Genomic DNA, 23,441 nt, shown 5'->3' on the forward strand with positions numbered 1-23,441 from the left:
TATCTCCCACTCAAACCCACTCCCAAGACTCCTGACCAAACTCCTCCTCCTCCCAAATCTCCACCAATCCCAATACCCAAGCAACTAATCCATTTTATACCTTTAACCCTAACTGTTCCACAGTAGCTCCGTTGCCATCCTCATTTAACCCTTAAAAACCTAACACCCTTACCTCCCACTTCGAGTATTTCCTCCTCAAGCCACATATTCCACATTATCCATCATCCATTCCATTTACCCAAGTCCCCTACTTCTTCCCCACAAGTCCAAGCTCCTGATCAGTATGGCAGTCTCTGCCATGTTAAATTCCCTCACATTAAGCCTAAAGGCACTCTTAATTTTGATGATTATGTGGATTATTACAAAACGTAGAGGTAAAGTATGGGAGGGAAATGATTCTTGGATTAATATAAATCATGTAAACACTGTGAAGGAAGATGACGAGGATTGAAGATGGTGGTGGCCAATATTATAATGGGATGTAGGAAACGGTAGGATCAGGGCTGAAAGACTGATTAAAATATATGGGAGAAAACTGATGATGGTTTTACCTATGGGATTGATATGATTATCTACTCAAAGTGGCAGAGAACCAAAGATATCTGGGTGGACTGGAATGGATTTGGTCTTTACCTGATGTTGCTATGGCAGACTATACTAAATAATACACTTCATTGATTCATCTTTAGAATACGATAAACATAAATGACTGAAGAAAGCATTCAACTTGTGAAAGACATGTACCTACTTTCCTTCTATGATGTGACATTGGGTGCAACTGTTCTCAAAGTAATGTTTGGATAAACTGTAGTAACAGAATTACCTTAGTTCCTGTAGTTGGTACGAGGCCGACAGCTCCCATGTATGTACTTCCAATTGTCTTGATCTTCTCAATATCCCTATAACATTCTTTATCCATAAGCTTTAGTTTAAATCACAAAACAAATATAAGATAAATAACTATGATATATTCCAAAATGCCAGGAGATACAGTAAATTCTACTATGATTCTGAGGGTTCAAGTTGCACAATTAGATACATGCAGTAATATGATTTTCTCCACAGGCATATATTCCCTCTTTGTGCACATTACTGGGCATTTAAAAGCTACAAAAATGTTCAAAGTAGAAAGTACATTGTATGTGACCGCCACTAGTCTGATGGAGGTAAGAAGAGGAGGGGGAATAGAAGCTTCTTTTTGACATTCCCCTTTTGACCTCTTCCACATGGCTCACCATTTCCAGAATCCCCCTCCCTCTCTTCACTCTTGTCAGGCTCCCTGCCCCTTTCTCTCTATCCCCTAGCATCTTCTTATCCCACCTTTATTCCATCCTGTCCTCCCATGGATCCATCTCTCATCTTCTCTCACCATGGTCCAACATCTCTCCCTCTCATTTCTGTGGCTCTTCTTCCCTCTCCCCTTGGTGTTGAAGAATGGGCGGGAGGGAAAAAGAGATGCTGCATCTCTCTATCTCTTCTACCCCCAGACCTAACATTTCTCCCATATCTCTCCCTGTCTCCCTCCCTTCTCCATGTCCAACATCTTTCCCAACTATCCTCTTCTCTCCTATCTCTGCCCCCCCCCGGGTCCACCATTTCTCCCTTTCTCTTTCCAATTACCCTATCCTATAGTACATCCTTCTATCTTAATATTTCCTTCCTCCCCAGTTCTACCATCTCTCCCTTTCTCTTTTCAACTGCCCTCCCTTCAAGTATCTTTTTCTTCTTTCCTCCGCATCACTCCACGTCCAACTTCTCTCCCTTTCTCTTCTCTCCCTGTAGACCATTGCTCACCATCTCTTCTCTCCCCTCTGTTTCCGGCTCCATATGTTTTCTCCTTCACCCCCAGTCTGGCACTTCTTTGAACCTCCCCCCTCCCATTCTAATTTAACAAAAAACAGCTGGTCCAGAGGGCTTTCTGGCCCAGCATGTCCACTCTCTTTTATCTGCACCAATCCAATGTTGCCTTCATCTTTGGTCTAGCTAACAAATCCATTTTTGCTATAGGGGACTCCTGGCTGTGACAGTGATTCTGAAGTGCTGCCTGTGGCTCTTCGCTATGCTTTGCTTCTGCCACGGTCCATCCCCCAAGTACATAGTATATAGAATTGGGTCCTTAACTGTTTAACACACTTTTTAAGGGCTACTTCAAGTAAATAGGGCAAGTCCATGAAACTCATTTATCATTTTACTGATGTAAAACTTCAGTCTCAGATTATGATGAAAGGTTGAGAAAAATGTTCTGACCTATTCTCAATGACTATTTGTAGCATATAAACCTACTAAGGTTGGCAATGCAACCTCAGCTCTCTTAAGAATATGAATCAAAATGGATTGCTAAAAAAAAAAAAATTAGTTTTGTCTTTTTTTTCTCTTCCCATTTCTTTCTCATCTGGTTGCTTATGTTCAATAGAGTTTCAAAAAACAACTAGAGTGAAAAGTAGAATGCAATTTTGTTCGTGTGTAAGACAAGTAAGGGAAATTGGTTAAGTTCAAAAGTATAAAAGAGAGTTACACACTTACCTCATCAAAATCAGCAATAATTTCATTTAAAAGTCGTAAACATTCCACTCCCATGTTATTGCCATCTAGTTCAATATAGAAATCGTTGAAATTTGGGATGGAAGCAAACAACACACCGACTTGGGAATATGATTGATAATAAAGGTCCTGCAATTTGTTGAAATTAAGATTTTAGTGAAAGCTATTACACAGGAAGCATTTCTAGTGGTTTTTAGTGCTCTGTAATGCCCATTATGGGAGGAATTTTCAGACAGATGACTTAGAAGCAAAGTCTGTAACTGTATATTCACATATATCCATAAAGTACCTGTATACAAAAAATGTAAACTACTTTGTTTGTACCACAGAAAGGCAGTATCCATGACCCTTTCCCTCCCCCCACCTTTAACCCTTTAGTTGGGTGTTCTGCCCTCATTTCAACCTATTTTTGCCCCAGCCCTATCCATATAATAGGTCTGAAAAATTCATGGATAGGAAATTTATATGTATGTTAATTTAAATATTGCCCCAAGTGTACTGTATAGATATGAAAATCTGGTGAAACCCAGATCTGAGTTGGGGATAGCCGATAATATAACAGCTGTCAAGAAGTTTTAAGACTGTTTAGAGTTTTTAAAATATTGGCTATAGGAACAAAGGACTCCGGAGCATTGAGATTTGAGATATGGACTTTCACTGTACCACCACCTGTTTGTTCAGATAAGTGACGGCAGTTTATAATAATATTTTTTAATAGAAAAATATGGTGGTGGTGGGAACACCTGAAGTGCGATGATGGTTCCTTCATATCCTTTCCTCTCAGTGGGAGTAACAATTAGCACTCAGCACTTCTTTCATACAATGTATATATATATATGGTTAAGCACTTTGGTGGTACACTAACATATTCTGATATTTTTTACATTTAATACATATTTTCATATACAGTTTTTGATATGAAGCCCTGAAATTTTGAAAATAGTGATGTTGAGCAGGGCTAATTACTAGTCTAATTTGTTCCCTTTTTGATTTTTTTGTTATTTTGAAAACCTGCCCTAAACATGTCCTTGGGAAAACCTTCCCTCAGTTCAGCAAAATATTACCCGGGCTATGAAATTCTATGCATACTTTTATCCTGATTGAGGGAAATTTTCAGACAAAGGAATTCCCAGATAAATAACTTTGCTTTGAATAAATAAAATTCCTTTGAAAACTGTCCTCAAGAAACTGAAAACAAGGGATTATTTTCAAAAATTATCAGTATTATGATAACTGGTATCTACTCCGTTTGAGAAGACTGGTTAATACTGATTTCTTAACAACAGAGCCAAATTTATGCACACCTTAATATAAATATTAGAGTTTGCTGTGTGAGAAGAAACAACATGTATGTCTGCTATTTGATTTCTATCTTCTCACTAATTATTTTGGAAGAGTGTGCTTTGAAGTTGGATCACTTCGTATACTGTCACTCTAAACATGGAACCACGAGGCATGATTTTGTAAAGGGATCTCAAGATCTAAGGGCATCTTGGTTCTGGCATGGGTTTACTTCAGTTATCCGCTATGGGGGGAATTCTATCAGTGCCGATATCGGAGACTGCATAAGAAACGGCCACCAATAGCATGTCAATCACGAATTAACATCAATTATAGAATTTTTTATTATGCCGGCGCCTTAAATGTAGACCAGCATTTTAGAAGCCTACAATTAAGGTGCTATTCTTAATCAATATTATTAATCCCAAATAATTTGATCCAAGAATTCTTAATGAGTAAAAAAAAGTGATAATGAAATCACATCCAATTTAAAAAGGAAGAGCAATTATCTAACCGCGGTAGTAGGGGTATTTCTAATTACTTTAAGTTGTTGTTACTTCAACCCTTCAAGGCGTTTCATGGTGAGAAACCCTATTAACTGTGATGGTTCAAGGAATATATATGTATTAGATCTATATTTAACAATATATTTGCAAGGACATCGCAAAAGAAAAATACCCCCGATCATTGTTACCCCTGGTTTAAGAAGCAAGAACTGTGACCTACGTTTTTGGGTTTCCTTTGTCACGTTTGGGAACATCTGTATCTTTAGTCCAAGAAATTATTTTAAATGGCTTTTTCCACTTAAGTTACACACCAGTAGGGCACTTACACCTAACTTAAGACGTCATTTATAGAATATGGGCCTTAGTGGCAATGTATAAAATGTAAAGGGCTAGCTAGCTAAGTTTAGCGGCCAAATCGATCTGCTTAAATAGCTGGTTTATTTTTGACCACTATAAACTTAGCCGGCCAGGGTTTAATATTGATTTTGCTGGCTAAGTTTATAGCGGCTAAAAATAGACTGGCTATTCAATGCCAGTCACTAGAAACAGCCCAGTGACTGAACCTCCGGGCTCAGCGCCAACCACAGAAGTCAGCCCGCCTAACTCCTGTGGTCATACTATCAGGCCCTAAGTGTATTGAGAAAGAGGAAAGGATAAAAAAATAAGGGTTTAAAAAATATACCCTGGGTGGTTGTGACTGACAGGAAACTATAAAGAAGCAAGAAGAAACTACTTTAATCTCCCAAAGGAAAAAAAGTCCTAATGCTTAATGAGTCTCCCAAACTAAGGGCTCCTTTTACTTTTAGTGCATGCACGAAATTACCGCACGCTACACCGTGCGGTACTCTTTCTAGAATAATGCCAGCTCAATGCTGGCGTTAAGGTCTAGCACGCGCTATTCCGCGCATTAAGCTCCTAACGCACCTTAGTAAAAGGAGCCCTAAATCTAGTTTCTGATCTAATGGCACACAATTGCATTTGAAATCATATCTGTACATGAATTTCATCTGTTGGGCTTACCATATTCCTTGGATTAGACAAAAGAAAGTGCTGTGCAACATGTGCTGGCAGCAGATTGAAGAGAATTCTCTTATTATCTAGTTTTACTTTCTCCATATCATCTCTCTCTTCTTCTGCCTAAAAGCAAAGGGAAAGACAGTGAATTTAATTCATCCAAGTAATATAAAAACTTAGCCTTTGTGGCACTATACATGAGGCGGTCTCAGGTTGAACAGCGCATAGGTGCAGAATTATTTTATGAAGAACCCCTACCATCTTTGCTAAATGGATGATTCCGGAATAAGCTGATGGTTATGTTCGCTACTGGATTTTTGTGTGTGTTCCGCAAAACATCCAAACTCAGATTTGGAGGTCATATTGAAAATGCCTATCCACATCTTTTTATTTGTATGTAGAGATCATAATTCCTGATGCAGGCTTTTGTGTGTCAAAACATGACCCCATGTTGAGTCATATCATTGTATGGTGGATATTGAGAATTCTCTATGTTTGCTATTTAATAAATTACAATTATTTTTCCTCTGGCATCTTTGGAAGGTCATTTATCTTAGGCTCCTGGGCCAACCGGAATCTTAGGTTGGCCCATGTGCCCAATGTCTCTCCAATGGGCAGGACCTTAGGTGCCTAGGCCAATCAGGCCTTAGGTCCCTCCTCGATGCATCCCATAATACACCGGGAAGGGGCAGGCCCGCCATTCATCTGGCCATCAAAAAAGGTTAGAGAGGAAGTCGGGCGGGGGGGATTCTGGGTGGGGTTAAGAGGGGTTCTAGTGGGGGTGGAGGGGTCCTAGTAGGGATAGAGGGGATCCAAGCTGGGCAATCTACAAGGGGGATTTTTAACCCTTTGTGTGTCTGCAGTTTCTGTCCTCTTAATAGCTCAAAGGCTTCCAGTTGCAAGAAGAATCTTTAGTATATAAGGCTTTACATTGCTCCTTACTGAAAGTGGTGAATTCTTTATTGGAACCATATATGCCTTCTGGCTCTTTGAGATCACAATCTAAGAACCTACTGGTTGTTCCTTCTATTCGACATATATCCAAGGCAACTAGCCATTCCCGTGTTTTTGGTGTGGCAGGACCTCTATGATGGAATTCTCTCTCTGAGTCAGTTTGTTTGATTCCTAATTTGTTAGCTTTTTGCAACAGTTCAAAGGCTTATTATTTTTTTTTTTTTTGAAAGGCTTTGCTGGATTTGTGATGGGTAACTGTTATTTTAATTCTTTATAATTTATACTTTACTGATCATTGGTCTTATAATATTTGTATGTATGTGTTTGTATAATTTGCTTTATGTATGTTATTTTGTAACCTGCATAGAATTTGGATATGCAGGATATAAATGTTTTAAATAAATAAAAATAAAAAAATTATACCAGAGGTGCAATTTACATCATTTATTTGGCTGGCTTAAGTGTTCATACCTAAAGTTAGGTGCAGCACTAGGGACATACCAGTATTCTATAATAAATCATATTCCACAGGGGTTTATGTGAATTGTGTAGGGAATTTACATTAGAAATTCACACATGCCCCAGCACTATCTGATTTCATATTTAAATAAGCACCAATGCTTAACGAATCAACATTACTTTTCTCGTATAAAAGATCATCAAACAGTGGCATATTTCAAACAAGCAACATATATTTATAGTTTGTTGCTTGCATGCAATTGTCATCGGTCCACAATTTTACATTTATGCATTTTTTTCTTTTAGCCATACAATGTATTTCTTCTTTTATCCTTTCATTGTATTTTTGCAAGAAGACAATGAAGTCATAATTTGACTGTTGCTCAAAGACAGGCTTTGAATGGCTAAAGATGATCTGTTGGTATTGTGGGCAGATAAAGGAGGATCAATCACTTTGTGGTCAATAAATAAATATTGCGCTGAAGGGGATCACCAGTTGATGGATTTAACATCTTTATCACTTGTTACTGGAGTTCCTACTAAGAAGATACAGTAACAAACCAAGATGTTGGTATCAGTAGCTTTGAAAAAAAAAAATTATGATTACACCCAAGGAGGCTAGCTTTTTAATTACAGAAGGTCCATCTATTCCTCATCTATATTTTATTCCTAAATTACATAAGGATCCTTACAATCCCCTCGGATGCCCTTTTGTAGCCTTAAGGAATTCTATATTGTAGGGGTGTCCAACCTCGGCCCTCACCAGGTCGGGTTTTCAGGATTCCCCAAATGAATATGCATGAGATTTATTTGCACACAATGGCAGCAGTGTACTTTTACTTGCTTATAAAATAAAATAAATTAAATTATTCCTCTTTACAGTATTTAGTCAATGGCTCCCACACCTCTATAAAATTCTTCAATCTTCCCTTTTATATGGCCATACAACGCTTCATTTTATATGTATAACACAGGAATTCCCACCAAAATGTATAGTTCAACCTATCCCAGTTTTTCCACATTTCTTAAAATAAGCTGCATGGCAACTCCTGCCATCACTAATAGAAGCTTATTCATTGATAGTTGACTTTTGGCTCTTTTAAGAGTGGGGTGAATGGGGTAGGGAAGGGAATGGAATTTTATGATTTTATGAATGGTTTCATGAAGGTTTGAGTTATTTGTTTGTATATTAGCTGGGAGGGAGGGGGAAATTTCTTTGTTGCAGTAATATTTGAAAGTTTGCTGCGCTTATTATACAATGTACATATATGTGATTCATTTATGGCGCATTTGTAATTTGAAAATCAATAAAGAATTTTAAAAAAATTAAAAAAAAAACAATGGCAGCAGTGCAAACAAATAGATCTCAAAAAAAATTCATTGGGGAAATCCTGAAAACCCGACTGGATTGCGGCCCTCGAGGACCAACGTGGAAAACCCTGCTATATTGGAACCATTATCTCAATTTGTTATTTTTTAAAACCAGGAGCTCAGCATGTCAAATCTTTTCTTACAGGATACAACAGATCTATTACAACTGTCAACACTGACTCTACTGAAATGTGTTGCTGGTGACATTGGATGCAACTTCTTTATATACAGTAATTCCTCAGGATGAAGCGCATAACATAATTGGTTCTGTCTTGGAGAAACCCCCAGGCCGTACAGGATTTCCACTGAAATTGTACTGCTACTTATCATTTCTATAGCACAGCAAGATATATTCAGTACTGTATATTAAACGTAAAAGACAATAGAGCTTACAATCTAATCAAAACTGACAAATGGGACAAATAGGGGGTTAAGAAATTTCTCACAGAGGGAATGATAAAACAAACATTGATAAGTGTTAGGAGTTAAAAGCAGTCTTGTAAAACTGGGCTTTGAACAGTGCCAGAGATGGAGCTTAACATACTGACTCAGGCAGTCTGCTCCAGGCACCCGATGAATTGAATTTCTGGAAAGGAGTATAGGGAGAGGAGATAAGAGAGGAGAGATGCTGGGGAGCTGCAGAGCGAATGCACTTGTGTGTTAATGCATACAGAAATGGATAGGGAGCCAATGAAGTGACTTGAGAAGAGGGGTAATGTGAGCATAGTGACACTGGCGGAATATAAGTAGTGCTGCAGAATTTTGAACGGATTGAAGGGGCAAAAGATGGTTTATTTTAGTGGAAGACCTGTGAGAAGCAAGTTACAGTAATCTAGGCAACAGATGAGAAGAATGTTGATTAGGGTTTTGATAGTATCCTCAGAAAGGAAAGGTCAGATTTTGGTGATATTACAGAGGAAGAAATTACAGGCTTTAGTAGTCTGATGGATTTGTGGTCAGAGAGGGGAAGAACTGAGGTAGAGAAATTGGTGATCAAGCAGTTGGAGCTGAAGACAAGATCAAGGCAGTGGCCATTGCGGAGCTTACGGGTAATGGAATTTATCCAAAGACTGAATGTGGATGTTAAAGTGAGAAATCAAGAAGCATATGAGTCAGAGGGGGTCATTAGCATGAATGTTAAAATTGCTGAAAATGAAGGAAGGAGATGAGTTAGTCAATGAGAAAAGAAGAAAGGGACTTATCAGGGAGTCGATAAATGACAGCTATTCAGAGAAGTAGAGGAGCAAATAGACAGATGGAGTAGACTTCAAAGTGAGATTGAGGTGGAAGAAGAGGTTGGAATCCACAAGTTGAGAGCCACAGCCCAACTCCACCTCCATGACCAACTGAGCTAGGTGTATGGGAGAAATGGTAACCTCCATGATACAGGGCAGCAACTTAAGCAGAGTCTTCAGGGCGGAGCCAGGTCTCAGTCAGTGTAAATAGATTTGACTAGCTTAGTCACCCATAAATGTTTCTTTTGGTTCCTTGGCAATTTTTATGAGCAAATACCAGTATAGTGTATCCCAACTAATCTCTTTTTTGATACCTGCAAACTGTTCTCTGACCTTACACATTTATTGATTTCCAATTGCAATTCCATGTGATTCTGTGAAGTTACTTAACTCTCCATTACCCCAGGTATAAAATAAGTACCTATAAATAATATGTAAATTGCTTTGACTGTATCCAGAGAAAGGAAGTATATCAAATCCCATCACCCTTCCATAAAAGACTGATAATCTCACTCTCTCCTACCCCCAAATCACCACCTTGGCCACAAATTCTACTGATGGCCACTCCAGTTTTGCTTATGGGTATGTAGCTCATTCCCCTCTTGTATATAAGTTCTCTTGTCACTCATGGTTTGGCATCTTCTTCCCCTTCCCCCCTCCATTGCTGGTCTACCTTAAAGTGCCCTGGCAGTGGCAATTTTGTACATATGTTAGCTGTGACCTGCTCTGAAGCTTTCCCTCTGGCTCATCCCACCTCCTCTGACATCACTTCCTGTTTCTGCATGGGCCGGACTGGTCAGAGGGAAATCTTCAGCCCAGGCTGTAGGCAGTAAATTTATAATACTGTTGCTGCTATGGAGCAACAGATGACTATCTTTAAGGTAGACTGGTATGTGTGTGTGTGTTGGGGGGGGAGGCTGCTAATGTTGAATTACAAGTAGGGGAATACCTTGGTTTATACCAAGACAGGGGTTTGGAGTAGAAAAGAGCAGAATAGATGTTTGGAGGAGAGATATGCATTAATTGATTAACTTGCAACCGCAGTTTTGATTGAATATTTAAGAACTCAGTACAGGAATTATTCTTTATAGAAAACAATTGTGAGGTTCAAATTTTAAAGAAGAAATACATTTAAAAAAGATAAGAAAAATAAATCTCAACCAACAATCTAAGTCCACAATTAAAGAGATCACAAGAGCTCAATAACTGAGAAAAAAAAGCAAAGTTAAGAATAAATTAAGAAATAAACATAGAAATATGATGGCCGGTAAAGGCCAAGTGGCCCATCTAGTCTTCCCATCCGCAGTAACCTCTCTTCCTCTCTCCTCTCTCTAAGAGGTGTCACGTGCCTATCTTATGCCTTTTTGAATTCAGACATAGTTTCTGTCTCCACCAATTTTTCCAGGAGACTGTTCCATGCATCTACTACACTTTCTATAAAAAGTATTTTCTTGGATTACTCCTGAGCCTATCACCTCTTAACTTCATCCTATGCCCTAAATAGATTAAACTTATCAAAAAAGGGGAAAAAAATAATGTTATTAGCCAAGCGGTGGGGTTGCCCTATGAAACACACTCCGACTCAAGGTACCCAAAATTTCCTCCGACTCCGACTCCTCGACTCCGACTCCACAGCACTGGTTAATTTTCAGATCGTTAAAATGGAATGTCAAGTTGAGAGAAATGAGCATTTTCGACACCACCTTCTTTTTGCTTTTAATCAAGGTTCTAAGGCCGCAGAAGCTGCTCACAACATTTGTGCTTTGTATATAGTGGGTGCTATAGCTGAAAGAATCGCTCGTGATTGGTATGCCAAGTTCAAAAATGGAGTCAGTAGATAAATGTTCCGACTCCGACTCCTCAGTTTTTTGTACTTCTGACTCTGACTCTGACTCCAGGTACCCGAAATTTCCTCCGACTCCGACTCCTCGACTCTGACTCCGACTCCACAGCCCTGCCTTCTCGGTACAATGAAATTGAATGAATCAAAAAAAAAATTACTCTGGCTCGGCCCAAAATTAGAACACCTGCCCACCCTCTTCGCACTACCCTCAGGCGCTGCACTGCAGCTTGAGTTTTCAAGCAAGGTCCTTGGCATCATTATCGATTCTTCTCTCTCCCTCAATGACCACCTCAACTCCTTGGCTAAATCATGCTTTTTCAGCCTCCACATGCTGAGGAAAGTAAGATCTTATTTTCGCCAACATTTCGCCGTCCTTGTCCAATCCATCATCCTCTCCAAACTAGACTACTGCAATGCCATCTACTTAAGCCTATGGAGGAGTGTGTGGCGCAGTGGTTGGATCTACAGCCTCAGCACCCTGCGGTTGTGGGTTCAAACCCCGCCGCTGCTCCTTGTGACCCTGGGCAAGTCACTTAATCCTCCATAGCCCCAGGTACGTTAGATAGATTGTGAGCCCGCCGGGACAGATAGGGAAAATGCTTGAGTACCTGATTGTAAAAACCGCTTAGATAACCTTGATAGGCGGTATATAAAATCCTAATAAACTTGAAACTTGAAAAAAAGTCTTCAAAGACTCCAGCTAATCCAGAATACTGCAGCCAAGTTGATCTTTGCAAAACACAAATCTGACCATGTCTCCCCACTCCTAGCCAAACTTCACTGGCTCCCAGTGATTTCCAGAATCCATTTCAAATGCTCCTGCCTGGCTTTTAAGATCATTCACGGCATCCTTCCTCCCTTAATCCCACTATCTTATAACTCCTCGAGTCCTGACTCTATCAGACCTGCCCAAAGGTATAAACTATCCTTCCCCTCTCTACACGGTATTCGCTATGCAGGCAAACTGGGAAAATCCCTTCTCTTCAGAATCACAGTTCTTTGGAACGACCTTACTACCCCGCTGCAGAACCTGGGCTCCCTCCAATTATTCCGCAAGCAACTGAAAACCTGGCTTTTCACTAAAATGTAATTCTATCCCCCCTTATTCTTCTCTTCTCTATATAAGTTCATGTAAACCTTTTTTCCCCTTCTCTTCCTATATTTGAAATTCTTGTAAACTGTGCCGAACTCCACATCCGTGGAGATGATGCGGTATATAAACTTAAGATTTAGTTTAATAATCAGTGAAGAAAAAGCCTTAACTAAATTCAAAATGAGACAGCAATCCAATCGGATTTCTAGCCGTTTTAATTATATATCACAGGCAAAAAATTCCACATCTTTCTGGGTATGAGGAAACACTTGGAATGATAGCATTTAACTGTAAAAGGGTTGAGAGCTTCTGAAGAAAGAGGGAAGTCCTGATAGATGTCTAGCATACCCTTATTGTAGTACAGGCAAAACTGATGACTTCATTAGTTGTAAAGGGTGAGTGGACCTCCAATGGGTCTGGTATGAGGTTTTAGGAAGTTGAAGAAACATCCCAGAAGCACACCAAAAGATTGAGTGAACTCCTGCTAAACAGGAGAGAGTTTATTTGAGAAAGTTTATTTCTAGGGCACTTTAAAGTCAGATTTGCTTTGGAAGACGTTGATGACATAGTGTAGCTTCATTTAAAATATGCAGTCAATTGTTTAGGTTCATAGAACTGAGAAAGAGTCTTTGGTGTTGTCAATTTAGAGGCTGAGGAAGAGATCACACTTAGTTTATGTCTGGTGATCCTTTGCGCAGTTTTATCAATGTGATCACTGAAAGCTCATCCCCTAAACAAGGGAAATTTGTGAGACAGCAGGATTCAAACTTGATCCATGAAGCCACGCCTGCCACCATATTGCAATAGAAAAGGCTGATGCTCTGGAAGTTACATCAAAAGCATCAAAGACTGACCTTGATATGAATTTCCTGGTCTCAAGGAGATTCTGTGTAGTGTGTTGAAAGTCAGGGAAGCTATTCAACAGGGATGAATTGTTCGGAGTGAGACAGGTGTTGAACCAAGTTCTTGTGATAGAAAGTCATATAGAAATTGTAATTGAGGATGCGGCTTGTAAGCCTTGTATTTTGAAATAGTTTACAACTCAACTTGTCCAAAGTATGACCCTCTTTACTTAGAGGTGCAGAAGTGCATGGTGTGGAGCTGGATGACCTATTCAAAACAGACTCTACCAGGAGAGATTGATGTTGCAATTGAGGCTTATTAAAGCCAGAATATGATTGCACACTGTAAAGGGAATCCAATTTTGTTAGTGCCAAGGGAATAATTAGGGGAATCTCACAGTTTTTCAACATGGATTCTCACATGAGATCATGGAATAGAAGTTTTAGATATTCCTACGGGATTTGCTCAAAGTTAAGTGCATTGAAAGGTGCAGTTCTTGATTCTGATATGCACAGGAAGATCTTGACCCATTTGCCTTATGAATGAAGTAAAATAAAGGCTCTCCAGAGGTGACCTAATCCTAGGTGGAGGAGGAGATGGTGCAGAATGTTGTGGCTCAGAGAAATCATGAAGGGATAGATCGGAGTCTTTATGCTTTAAGGCTGGAGTTGGAAAAACTTTTCCTCCAGAAGGAGTATGACACTGCGTGGCATGTTGGCTATGGTGCCGATGATAGCGACAGGAAGGACTCCTATGTCTCCTTTGATGATAGTTCAATGCCAATGAGGAAGTGCTCCAATGATGGGACCTGGAGGTGCATCGAGGAGGAGACTTAGGACTGGTACCCTGAGGCCTCATAGAGCTGAGCTCAGACTTGGCCAGTTCTGGAGGAGTTGGTGCAGCAGTTTGTATCGATTAGTCTCAAAGCATAGTTGCTAGCTCCTTCTGAAGCAGCTCGCGACGTTGGTCCTGACTGATAAGTTGTGGTACTGAAGGTGATGATAGTACTGTTGGTGAAGGGTGTCAAGGTGTTGGTAACCTCGATGTCCAGGCATGCCTCAGAAGAGACACTTCCTGTAATGATGAAGAACGAAACTGCTGCTGACGCCATTTGGCATGAATCATTTTACTTGATGCTGTAGATGCCAGTCATGTGGCGAGGTGAGGCACAAGAAGTCCTCTTAGCCTGTTTAGATGGAGGTAGCCTGATAGTCCAAGCCTGATCGTCCAAGTACCCATAATCAAAGCTGGTTTTAGACGTATCTAAAACCAGCTTAGGCCTTTCCCCTGCCTCTAAATGCACAGAGAGAAAAGAGGCGTTTTTAGAGGAGGGGAAAGGGCGGGCGGTGGGCAGGCCGACCTAGACCTAGGCGTGCAGCAGGTATAACCAAAACATTTGACAGGTTGCCTAGTCGGCACTTATACATTTTGACTTAGACCAAGTCAAAACAAGTGTAAGTGCTGAAAAAGGGGCCGCTGAGCTGATTGTGGCTGCTGCGATCAGCTCAGCGGCCCCAGCAACCTACCTACCCCCCTACAGCAATGATCGCGGCAGGAGAGATGGCTCATCTCCCCTGCCGCGATCCACCCTGCCCCCCCCACCCTCCGACAATGATCAGGGCAAGAGGGAGCCCAAGCCCTCTTGCCCCGGCGGCACCCCGACTCCCCGATTACATTTGGGGCAAGAGGGAGCCCAAGCCCTCTTACCCCGGCAGCACCCCATCTCCTCGATTATGTTCGGGGCAGGAGGAAGCCCAAGCCCTCCTGTCACGCGATCCCAACCCCCCCATTACGATCGGGGAAGGAGGGAGCCCAAACTCTCCTGCCCCGCAGCCCCCCCCCAATTACGATCGGGCCAGGAGGGAGCCCAAGCCCTCCTGGCCTCTCGCCCCCCACACTTTACAAGATCGGGCAGGGAGCCCAACCCTCCTGCCCAGGAGGACCCCCTACCCCCACCCCCACTACAATACGGGCAGGAGGGATCCCAGGCCTTCCTGCCATCGACACAAACCCCCCCATGCATCCCCCAATCGGCCCCCCCCCGCCGACCGTCCCACCGACCCCACGACCCCCCCACCCCTACCCCTGTTCCCAGTACCTCAAAACATTGGCCGGATGGATGGGTGCCAAGCTCGCCCGTCCAGCAGGCCAGCCGGCTCTGGAATGGGGCCGGACTGGCCCAGGCAGCTGAAACCTTGCCCACAGGTGGGGCCTGAGGCGCCTGGGCCAACTAGAATAGGCCCGGGAGCCTTAGGCTCCTCCTGTGGGCGGGGCCTTAAGCACATGGGGGTCGCGGGTCGGCGATGGGGGGGTGGTCATTGGGGTGGTTTGTGTCGAGGGCAGGAGGGCCTGGGATCCCTCCTGTCCGTATTGTAGTGGGGGGTCCGCCTGGGCAGTAGGGGTTGGGCTCCCTCCTGCCCGATCTTGTAGGGAGTGGGGGGTGAGAGGCCAGGAGGGCTTGGGCTCCCTCCTGGCCCGATCGTAATTGGGGGGCTGCGGGGCAGGAGGGCTTAGGCTCCCTCCTGCCCCGATCGTAATCGGGGGGGGGGGGGGCTTGGGCTCCCTCCTGCCCCGATGTGTTGTTTTTGACAGACACCGGTTACAGAATCCAGCTTTTAGGCAAAGGACTGGCTCCTCCTTCGCTTAAAAGCCCTTGTTTTGGATGTTTTGGGCTTAGGCTTTTTTTAGGTTGATTATATGGCATAAGTTTAGACGTAGTGGTGGTCTGGGCATTTAAACAGCTGAACGTAGAGGCAGGCCATTATTTAAAAAAAACTCCTTTTGGACGTTTTTTTTGATTATGGACATTTTCCCTGCTTCTACTTTCAACGTTTAAGGCCTTAGGCCAAAAGGGGACTTAGACTTTTTTTTGATTATGCCCCTCTTAGCGCGCATGCACACTCCTACCTGCGTGTTCCGTGAGCTGTATGTCTGTGACAGGCAGGAGTGCGCATGCGCGCATAAAACGATCCCTGCGATCTTGCCGGCTCCCCCCTCACTCACAGTAAGTAATTTCTTCATCGGCACCCTCCCGTCGCACCCCTCCTTGAAGCACCCCCACCCTCCATTGACCCTCCCATCCCTTCCCACCGTTTGACCGGCTCACTTAGTCCCTTGCAGACCCCCTTCCCTTCCCGCAGTCCCGACAAACTTGCCGACTCCAGCAGCGTCCGCAGCACTCTACACGCGCTGCTTCGGGGCCTTCTACTGCCCTGATTTGCTCTGCTGCGTCTCTGATGATGTCATCAGGGACGTGCCAGAGTAAATCAGGGCAGTAGAAGGCCCTGAAGCAGCGTGTGTAGAGTGCTGCGGATGCTGCTGGTGTCGGCAGGTTTGTTGGGACCGCAGGAAGAGATAGGGGGGGGCGGCAAGTGACTAAGGGAGACAGCCAGACTGCGGGAAGGGAAATGGAGATAGGGGAAAACGCTGCTGCTGCACAGGGAAGTGGTGTGGGGGGAGGGAAATGCTGCTGCTGCTGCACAGAAAAATGGAGGGGGAGGGATAGAAGGAAAGACAGACAGTGGGAAGAAGACAGAAAGAAAAGAAGAAAGACACAGGGGCAGGGAGAGACCACATAAAGACAGACAGACAAAGGGGGCCAGGGAGAGAGAAAGACAGTGGGAGAGAGAGAGACAGAAATAAAGAAAGAAAGACAGACAGACACATAAATTCTAGCACCCGTTAATGTAATGGACTTAAATACTAGTAATATATCATTGTGCTGTCTCTGGCTGAGGAAATACAGTTAGAGAGGAAGCTACAGGCTGGTTGTTGTTGTTTTTCCCTTGGTTGATGATCATTCAGTTATATGATGTGTACCTTTAAAAAAAATTAATAAAGCAGTTCATAGGTGCTGGATGCTACAGCATGTGCCATTTGACTGCTGGATGTGGAGCCATGCTGCCATCTGGTGGATGAGATTCATTTAGTAATATGGCACTGGACTAATGCAGTTTGCTGAAAATGAGTGATAGCCCTACTGAAAGAGTAAGGATAATGGTCCTGTTTACAACTTCAGGATCTCATTTAGCAGTCTTAGAAGAAACTCTATTTTCCCCCGCTTTGAACTATAAATCATACCATGTTGATAGTGGGAAATAAATATTGAGGTTGATTTTCACTTTTCTGGAGTGAAGTAATGTGGTGGCTGTTAGTCCACTTTCGAAGGTAGTATAAAAAAATAAAACAAAAAAACAAAGGAAATAAGGTGATACCTTTTTTATTGGATTACTGTAACTCAATGCATTTTATGATGAGCTTTCGAAGGTAACCCTTCTTTTTCAGATCAGAAAAAAGCAAATGTAGACAAATATCAGTACTGTATATATATATATGGAAAACATGAAAGCATTTCGGGGATAGGAAGAGGGAGGGGTGTGTGGGTGGGCAGGAGACAGAAAGGTGGCAGAGAAGTTTTAAATGTCTTTATAGTGGGAAAGAATGTCCAGATCTCTGACACCTCTGGTAGGTGTCAAAATACCTTATCATTTTGACTTCAAAGGTTTTACGCTCTTGGGGCTAGATTCATAAAGCAAACCAATCGCAAAATGCTGGCCTACATTTCAAATAGACACGGCCGCTAAACTTATCGTGGCAAGGAAATCCCCCTGATGCAATCAGATCAGCAGCCACGGTAGGGAATCCCCAAACCCCACCGCAAGTTGGCCGGCAGGAGGGATGCCCAAGCCCTCCCACTGCCACAACAGAACTCCCCAACACTGTCCACGGCAGGAGGGATGTCCATTCCTTCCTGCAAGAATTCTTGAAACACCCCCGGCAGGAGGAATGCCCACTCTCTCCTGCCACATACCCAGAAACAATCCCCGGCAGGAGAGATGCCCGCTCTCTCGTGCCGGTACCCACCAACACTCCTCTGAAAACCACATCCACTGAAACTCTGATACCCCCAACCGCAAACTCTACCCAGACCTTCCCCCCCCCAATACCTTATTTAGCAAGGCCAGCCAAAGGAATGCCTACTCTTTCTGGCTGGCAGGTCTGCCTCTTCAGAATGGCAGGCCTTCCCCTTCTCAGTGCATCCTGGGATGCACTGCAGAGGGTCCTAAGGCCCTGATTAGCCCCTGATAGGGACTTTAGGCACCTGGTCTAACCGGAGTCTTAGGCCTCCTTCCCAGTGCATTCTGGGATTGTCATGCTGATAAAAATCCCCCTATAAAGTGAGTTGGACAGCTGTAGGAAAGCTATTGATCTAAATCTGGCCTAACAGCACTGTATATGGAAGTTAAATGCAAAAACGGGAGCGAAACAACAGTTAGGTCCTAAGTGCACTTAGGTGCTATTCTATAACCGATCTACAAGCATAACTATACATGGGAGAGGCATGGGCAGGTCATGGGTGTTCCAAATATTTAAGTGCATACTTTATTGAATATTGTCAGTTAGACCCCACGTGCCATAGAGCAAGCATAAGTGGTAGTGCCTACATTTAGGTGCTTAATTGCTGATTTATGCTAATATTCTACAGTGGAATAGATGCACACATTTGCCATTATAGAATACTAGCTTCCTGGCAAATTCTGTAGAGTCTGCCTACATTGGTACAATTGGCTTAATTGATGAATAGGCTTAATTGGTGCTCATAATTTCCATTGATTGAATTTTATTGAAGGTTAGACAACTAACTTGACAAACACTATTCTATATTAAAAAAAAGTAAGTGCCTGGCAGCTGCCAAATGTCTTGTAGCATTGCACTGGAAGAGTAGGTTAGTGCCTACTTTGGAGAATTGGATAACTAAAGTGCATAAGCTGGTGAAGTTTTGTAAAAGAGGTCCTATGTCTGTACTCAGTGGTGTAGCAAAGTGGTGGGGTGGGGGCGGACCACCCTAGGCACCATCTTTGCGGGGTAGGGGGGAAGAGTGGTGGGGCGCATGGCGCAGCAATGCCAGGGGCCACCACCCAGGTGCCAACCTCTTCCACTGTGCCACTGTTTGCACTCCACATTGCACACCTAAACATGCCTTTTTGCTACTGCACATACTGTGCTTTATGAATTTATGTGAACCACTGTGATCTGGTAAAGCTAGTAGGTGTATCAAATTTTAATGAGTGAATGAATGAATGTCCTCTAGCATAATTTTATGAAAGCCTTTTTGTGTGTGTTAAAAGGCATTTATACATGAAAACTTTCAAAAAAAATTGTCCCTTACAGTCTTGAGAATGAAATCTGATGCAGTGAATCTTATACAGTGGTAGCATTCTTTATCGTCTGCTTTTTCTAATGAAATGTCACTGTATCTCAATGATATGTGTTATTGTGAAATGTTCACTGGTTTTAATACCTAATAGCCATAAAATATTAGCATTTGCATGCAAAAAAATAGCTCCCATAAAACTCATAGAACTGAAGCCTCTTTGTGCTGGAAGTTTCCATGTGCTAATTAGCATGTATATACCAGACTAAGCATATACGGTCCTCTTTGCATTATAGTTTGGCCACCTTGTTGCAAATCTGTATAAAAATAAGCCTGGCATGTACGTCAGAGTTGAGAGTGGATGTGTCGGTGCATTTGCGCCCCATGAAAAGAGGTGAGAGAGAGAAAAAAAGCCTTCTATATAAGGAAATAAAACTGACAAAAAGCATATATCTCAAACTAGCAAGAAGAGGAAATGACATCATAAGGTGCCTTGGCCAACCCTGGAACATCCATTTTTGACATCTGTAGTTCGGGGGGCATCAACAGTATTTTGGCAGCTGTTCATACTGAAGTCTCTACTCAGTTGTCACTGGATAGGCTAACATCAGCATTAGCCAAAATACCCAAGTTTAGGTAGAAGTCAACACTATTTGTGCTTCATCCCCAGAGTTCCTTTCTTCCTCACACTGTTTCCTCTCGTCTGTGCCACCAGGTTTGGCCATCACAATGGACCATGGAGCGGAGGCATTCATTCTTGGGGTGTTTAGCCTAGTTCCCATTTAATCCTTTCTGGAAGGACTAATGCCTCAACCGCTGCAGGCTGGTCTCCAACAGAAGCCCGTCTTACAGACAGTTCACGCCATCTACGACCATGCAGGACACAGAATACATCCAGTGCAATGTTTCAGCACAAAGTATTTAATTGGAACTTGTGAGATAGGTCTTTATTTGCAATAGTTGATCTATGTTGCCTGATATACTGCTTAGTCTATATAAGTTTTTGAAAAACAGCCACCATCGCTTAACTTTTTGGCTGGAAAATGCATTTCTTAATAAATAAATGAAATTTTTTTGGGGGAAGTGATCGGGTACATTGATGTTTTTCTTCCTTAGCCTCCTTTCTCTACCCTCTCTCATACCGGGGGGGGGGGACGTGCGCAGTCTTTTTTCGGGGGGAAGGCCTTCATGGGGGGCAATCTTTGGGGGGGGCAGTCCTTCAGAGGGTGGGACAGGCTTTGGGGGGGTGCAGACCTTTAAGGGGGGACAGGCCTTCAAAGGGGGGGGGGGACAGGCCAGGGATGGTGGCATAGGCCTTCAGGGGGGACAGACAGTCCTTCGGTGTGGCAGTCCTTCAGGGGGTGGGACAGGCCTTGGGGGGGTGCAGGCCTTTAAGGGGGGGACAGGCCTTTAAGGGGGGACAGATCTTCAAAGGGGGGGACAGGCCTTGGGGGGGTGCAAGCCTTCAAGGGGGCAACAGGCCTTTAAGAGGGGGGTACAGGTCTTCAAAGGGGGGACAGGCCAAGGATGGTGGCATAGGCCTTCAGGGGGGACAGGCAGGCCTTCAGAGGGCAGTCCTTCGGGGAGTGGGACAGGCCTTTAAGGGGGGGTGCAAACCTTTTAGGGGGGGGACAGGCCTTCAAAGGGGGGGCAGGCCAGGGATGGTGGCCTAGGCCTTTAGGGGGGATAGGCAGGCTTTCAAGGGGGGGACAGGCCTTCAGGGATGGGGGGACAGGCCTTCAGGGGGTAGGTGCAGGCCTTCAGGGGGGGACATACCTTCAGGGGAGGGTGGCCCTGGTGTAGAAGTACACGGAGGGAGGGAAGGGGGGTTCAAAGAGATGTGTATACGCCAGACTTTTATAAAATAGGCTCCTACTAGGTGCACAGTTTTTGAATTATCCCCAAGTGCTTATATCAAATTGATAAATTTTAATTAGGGCTGCAGTTTGATTAGAATTTTAATCACGATTAATTGCACAGTTAAAGGTATGTTCATATTTTCTCCCACACCTGCTCCTTGTGACTTTGGGCAAGTGTTTTAACCCTCCATTGCCCAGTGTCACAAAGAGCTGCAATAGGGGAAAAAAAAGCATACCTTTAATTGTGACTCGAATTAAGAATTTTAATCAAAATGCAGCCCTAAAAATATAAAGAATAAAAAGTAATGAAAAAGATAATAAATATAAAATACAAATTGAAAAACTACAAGTTAAAAAAATCTGAAACAGCATGTAGAATAGTTATAAAATAACTTTACAGTTTTCAGAGAGCCTACTTCAGAAATGTAGCCTTGATTTTAATATCGGCTAATGTACATTAGTAAGTGGAGTCTCAAATTTTGTGTATATATGTCATTGTCTTTTTTAAGTGATTTCTTGTGCATGGTACCATTCAGATCTTGATATTTGGGATATTTGCTAATTGGCCATAGGGCACGCATAAAGCTTTGTATTATATGAACTTTATTGTTCAACAGTTGATGTTGATGTTATGTCATTTGCTCTTAGTATAGACCAGGGGTACCCACACTTTTTTGGCTTGTGAGCTACTTTTAAAATGACCAAGGCCCTCTTTTACTAAGGTGCACTAGCCGATTAGCGAGCGCTAAACGCTAATGCGTGCATGTTAGCATGCACTTATCGGTTAGCGCACCTTTGTAAAAGAGTGGGCAAGTCAAAATGATATAACAACAATAAAATTTTAAAAAACACAAAGCACACTGTATGCAGAGAAAATGTTAATTATTTATATTCGTGTTTTTTTCAGAGGTCAAGGCAGATGACTTTAAAATATGCAATGTCACCTTAGTACCAACTATACTAAAATAGACACGTATATCCCCTCTCCTTTTACTAAACCGCGATAGTGGTTTTTAGCACAGGGAGCTGCGCTGAATGCCTCGCATTGCTCCCGACGCTCATAGGCTCCCTGTGCTAAAAAACACTATCGCGGTTTAGTAAAAGGGGACAATAGTGCAAAATATAGACAGCAGATATAAATTCGGACACATTTTGATCATTAAATTTAAAATAAAATAATTTTTCCTACCTTTGCTGTCTGGTGATTTCATGAGTGTCAGGTTGCACTTCCTTCTTCTGACTGTAAATCTAATATTTCTTTCTTTCTTTCTCCTGCATACTTCCTCTCCTCCAGACCTCATTCCATTCCCCAACATTTCTCTCTGTCCCTCCATTAGCCCAACTTTTTCTTCCTTTCTCCCTGCCGTCTCCCCTTTTTTTCTTCCTCTCTCTCTCTCTCTCCCTGCCCCCTTTCTTTCTTTTTCTCTCCCTGCACCCATTTCTTTCTTTCTGTCTTTCTCTCTTCCTGCCCCCCCAAAGCCACCACTGCCAATTTCTCCCTGCTTCCCAGATGCCAGGCAGGCGCGTATAAGCACCAGGCCCACAGCCTTCCCCTCCAACGTCAATTCTGATGTTGGAGAGGAAGTTCTAAGCCAGCTAATCACTGCCTGGCTAGCCCAGAACTTCCTCTCTGACGTCAGAATTGACGTCAGGGGGGAAGGCTGTGGGCCCGGCGCTTGTATGCACCAGTCCTGGCGTCAGGGAAGCAGGAAGAACAGATCACAAAGGCAACGCAAGTAGATCGCGATCGACCTTTTGGGCACCCCTGGTATAGACCATGGGCATACAGTGGCTAGTATGGCTATCCACAATGAATTTGTGTGTGATATATTTGCATTTATTATATTTGTAAATACTGAAAACTTATCTCATGCATAGTGATTTTAAATGTTCTAAAAGCGAAGGTTCCAAAAACAAACTGTCAAGTTATCTGCAAGATCCAAAAAAGCAACAAATGGAGCAGAGCTACATAATAAAACTAAATACATTTATTCATTTAAGCAGTGATGTATGAGCTGAAGCTGTGACTGGGAAACAATTTGCCACTACCATTCAGATTGGAACTAGACGTGCTGGACATTCTGAAAGAAATTCTGTATAGGATGCTGGTCTCAGCAGATGCCTAAGTGGCTGCTAAGAATCGCACACCAAGTCACAAAATATATACAGGGTTGATCAATTCAAACCGCTGGTATTATGGAGTGACTAAAGTGGTCAGTGAAACAAAATAAAGTCACTTCTGGATCATCAAGAAATGTGATTTATACATTCAAAAGACTTATTTTATA

At 42.8% G+C, this 23,441-nt stretch overlaps 1 protein-coding gene across 1 annotated transcript in view; it reads right to left on the reverse strand.

The window, feature by feature from the left end:
• Positions 1-23,441, reverse strand: part of ADCY1 (adenylate cyclase 1) — a 562,816-nt gene that overhangs the window by 80,303 nt on the left and 459,072 nt on the right. Inside the window, exons 15-17 of the mRNA XM_033930390.1 lie at positions 5,349-5,465; positions 2,524-2,670; positions 824-922 (exon numbers count right to left, since the gene is read on the reverse strand). Of these exons, the coding sequence (XP_033786281.1) occupies positions 824-922; positions 2,524-2,670; positions 5,349-5,465 (363 nt within the window). The remainder of the gene's footprint in view (positions 1-823; positions 923-2,523; positions 2,671-5,348; positions 5,466-23,441) is intronic.

This window comes from Geotrypetes seraphini, chromosome 2 (assembly GCF_902459505.1).
Source record: "Geotrypetes seraphini chromosome 2, aGeoSer1.1, whole genome shotgun sequence".
Classification (NCBI taxonomy): Eukaryota; Metazoa; Chordata; class Amphibia; order Gymnophiona; family Dermophiidae; genus Geotrypetes; species Geotrypetes seraphini.